At 49.8% G+C, this 2,666-nt stretch overlaps 1 protein-coding gene across 1 annotated transcript; it reads left to right on the top strand.

Moving 5' to 3' along the window:
- Window positions 1-233: 233 nt before the first annotated feature.
- LOC109509829 (NF-X1-type zinc finger protein NFXL1-like) lies at window positions 234-2,641 on the top strand (the record flags this gene model as incomplete). The annotated part of the gene is made up of 8 exons (XM_019859684.1): window positions 234-321; window positions 632-855; window positions 1,418-1,603; window positions 1,786-1,895; window positions 1,972-2,102; window positions 2,178-2,222; window positions 2,289-2,422; window positions 2,493-2,641. Coding segments are annotated over exons 2-8 (939 nt in total), but the record flags the coding sequence as incomplete, so codon positions are not given.
- Between the last annotated feature and the right edge of the window lie 25 nt (window positions 2,642-2,666).

Raw genomic sequence — 2,666 nt, 5'->3', positions numbered from 1 at the left:
TAATGGCTCACAATCCCCAGTTTGAGAACCCCTTGCATTAAAGCACCACAGCTAAATAGCTAAAGTTTGATTTGTGATAGAAACGCGCTGATAAAATGTTATTTCCTGGAATGATGTGGCATGATAATAAACAATATTAATGAATAATCAGTTGCCACGTCGCCCAGCAGCTGTTTCTCAACAAGTGATGGGATTTGTAGTCCTCAGCCTTCCCGCACGCGGTTATAAATGGACGAAAAGTCCCAGCATGCAGCGCGCAGAGGTGCGCGTGGCAGCTGCGCGTTGAATCAACACTGCTGCAACTGTGAGAGAAGAAACGAGGTTTGTTCACGCTGCCTTTTTATCTTTGTGCCTTTGTTTAACGCGTTCGGCTCTACGTCAGTAGACACTTATTTAATCTTGTATGTTCCATAACGACTTTCACGTTGCTTTTTGGGAGCTTCTACCGCACGTCTTCGTCCCAACTAGCTAGCCGGCTTGTTAGCTTTGTGCTCACTTTTGGAACGTCATCTGTCGTCATATGAGAGCTTGTTCAACAACTATCATTACTGTTACTGCTTTTGCTGTTACTGTGCAATATTCAGTCGCGGTGACGTTTGAATAGGTCAACAAAGAATTCCCTTTTGTGCAGAAGATCAGCTTGAACGTGGGACTTTGCCCCACTGGCTAACATGGAGCCAGCCTGGAGACCCCAGGGCCGGGGTCGTGGGCGGAAGTCGGAAGCTCCAGCAGAGAGGGTAAGAGAGAAACCCGGAAGTGGCGCTGGAAGAGGAGGAAGTGGCACAGGAAGAGGAGGAAGTGGCACAGGAAGAGGAGGCAACGCCAAGACCATGGTCCCACCCGACGTTGGGCACGGTGAGGACCACACAAAGATCGCAACGTTGTAGGGACGTGAAATAAAATGAAAACCTTTTTTCCCCAGCAAGACCAGTGTCACTGGAAGAGCTGAAATAAAGGAACAAAACGGGGTTTAAATTTTGTCAATACTGTACATTAAAAATTAACGTCATGACATATTCAATTTGACAAATTTTGGCAATATACATATTGGATGTAACTTCATCTGCTTGTCCCCTAAAAATTGACCAGGATAAAGTGATATAAATATTCCAACTAGTTTTCAGAGTTATCCAGCCGTGCATATGATAAACATGGAAATACTGCATGAAAATCATCAAATCAAAAACGGGGCGACAGAGGAGTTTCCATTGTACATCATATCCAACAATAAGCATGGACAACATATTTTTACCAAGCCAGAGCTAATTTTTCTTAGAGGTGTGCAAAGAGGACCTGCACGATATGATCACATGAAAACGTTTTGATAAAATGGCGGAAAAGAGTCAGTTGTCACAAACCTCATCATTGTGTCTGCTTCAGTGGTCCGCTGACCAGCTTCTTCTCTTCTGGCGGACAGGCGCTTCCGGTCCGGCCAAGTTCGAAGAGATCCGAAAGTCCAACCAGGCCGCCGCGCAACGACTGATGGAACGTCACACCAACTGCTCCTCCTCCTCTGAGGAAGAGGATGATGATGATGATGACAAAGAGCACAAGGACGCACGCGTCCTGCAGTCCACCTTCATCACGTATGCCAGTCACACAGGTGAGACACGTCACCGGGACTTTGGTCAGACTGCCAGTCCCAATCCCATTTTTGACACATTTACGCTTTGAAAGAATTTTTTTAAGGTTGATTTAACTTTTCTTAACACTGACATATAGTGACAGACAGAACAATTACCGTTGCCCTAACGTGCGTCTTTTTCGAACACGTGTCTTCGCAAGGCGGCGACATCACAGACCTACAGAGGACGGGCCAGTACGTCAGCGAACTCTTCCAGTCCGGAGCGCTCACCTGCCTCATCTGCATCGCCTTGGTCAAGCGGACTCAGCCGGTGAGGAAGGGAAAACAGGCCCCGGTTAGGTCGGGTGACGCCGCCACCCGGCTAACGTCTACCTGCCGCCCTCCAGGTGTGGAGCTGCTCCGGCTGCTTCTCTCTCTTCCATCTTCCGTGTATCCAGAAGTGGGCCAGGGACTCGGTGTTCCTCCTTTGCTCTGCCACAGACGAAGACTTCGGCCGTAAGCAGCATCCGTGGCCCTGGTGAGGCTAAACATACCAGAAAAACAATCATGTGGATGTTCTTCTTTCCATGCGTGATCATTTTCCCCTCCGCAGTCCCAAGTGTCGGACCGAGTACTCCCACGCCGCCACGCCCACCAGGTAAGCAGCCACCGGGACGAGCTAACGTTGATCGTGGGCGTGATTGTGAGCGTGTGTTGCGTTCAGGTATGTGTGTTACTGTGGGAAGCTTGAGGATCCTCCCGCCGATCCCTGGTTAGCTCCTCACTCGTGTGGCGGCGTGTGTCACAAGGAGCTGAAGCCTTCCTGTGGACACGCGTGTCTGCTGCTGTGTCATCCTGGTAAGCGCGCGCACACACACTCTTTCTGTGTGTCTTCGGAATAACTTTGTGTCTGTGCTCGTGCCCGCAGGTCCGTGCCCGCCGTGTCCCAAGATGGTGTCTGTTTCCTGCTTGTGTGGCAAAGCGACACCCCTGCCCCGGCGCTGTAGCAACAAGGTGCTCATGGGCGCATTTTCAAAAACACTCGGCACAGCTCAACCAAAGATTATTACCGTATTGGCCCGAATATATGACGGCCCTGATT

Source organism: Hippocampus comes, unplaced genomic scaffold, assembly GCF_001891065.2.
Source record: "Hippocampus comes isolate QL1 unplaced genomic scaffold, H_comes_QL1_v1.1 C17054401, whole genome shotgun sequence".
In the NCBI taxonomy this organism is placed as follows: domain Eukaryota; kingdom Metazoa; phylum Chordata; class Actinopteri; order Syngnathiformes; family Syngnathidae; genus Hippocampus; species Hippocampus comes.
This window is presented reverse-complemented; position numbering and strand designations above follow the sequence as displayed.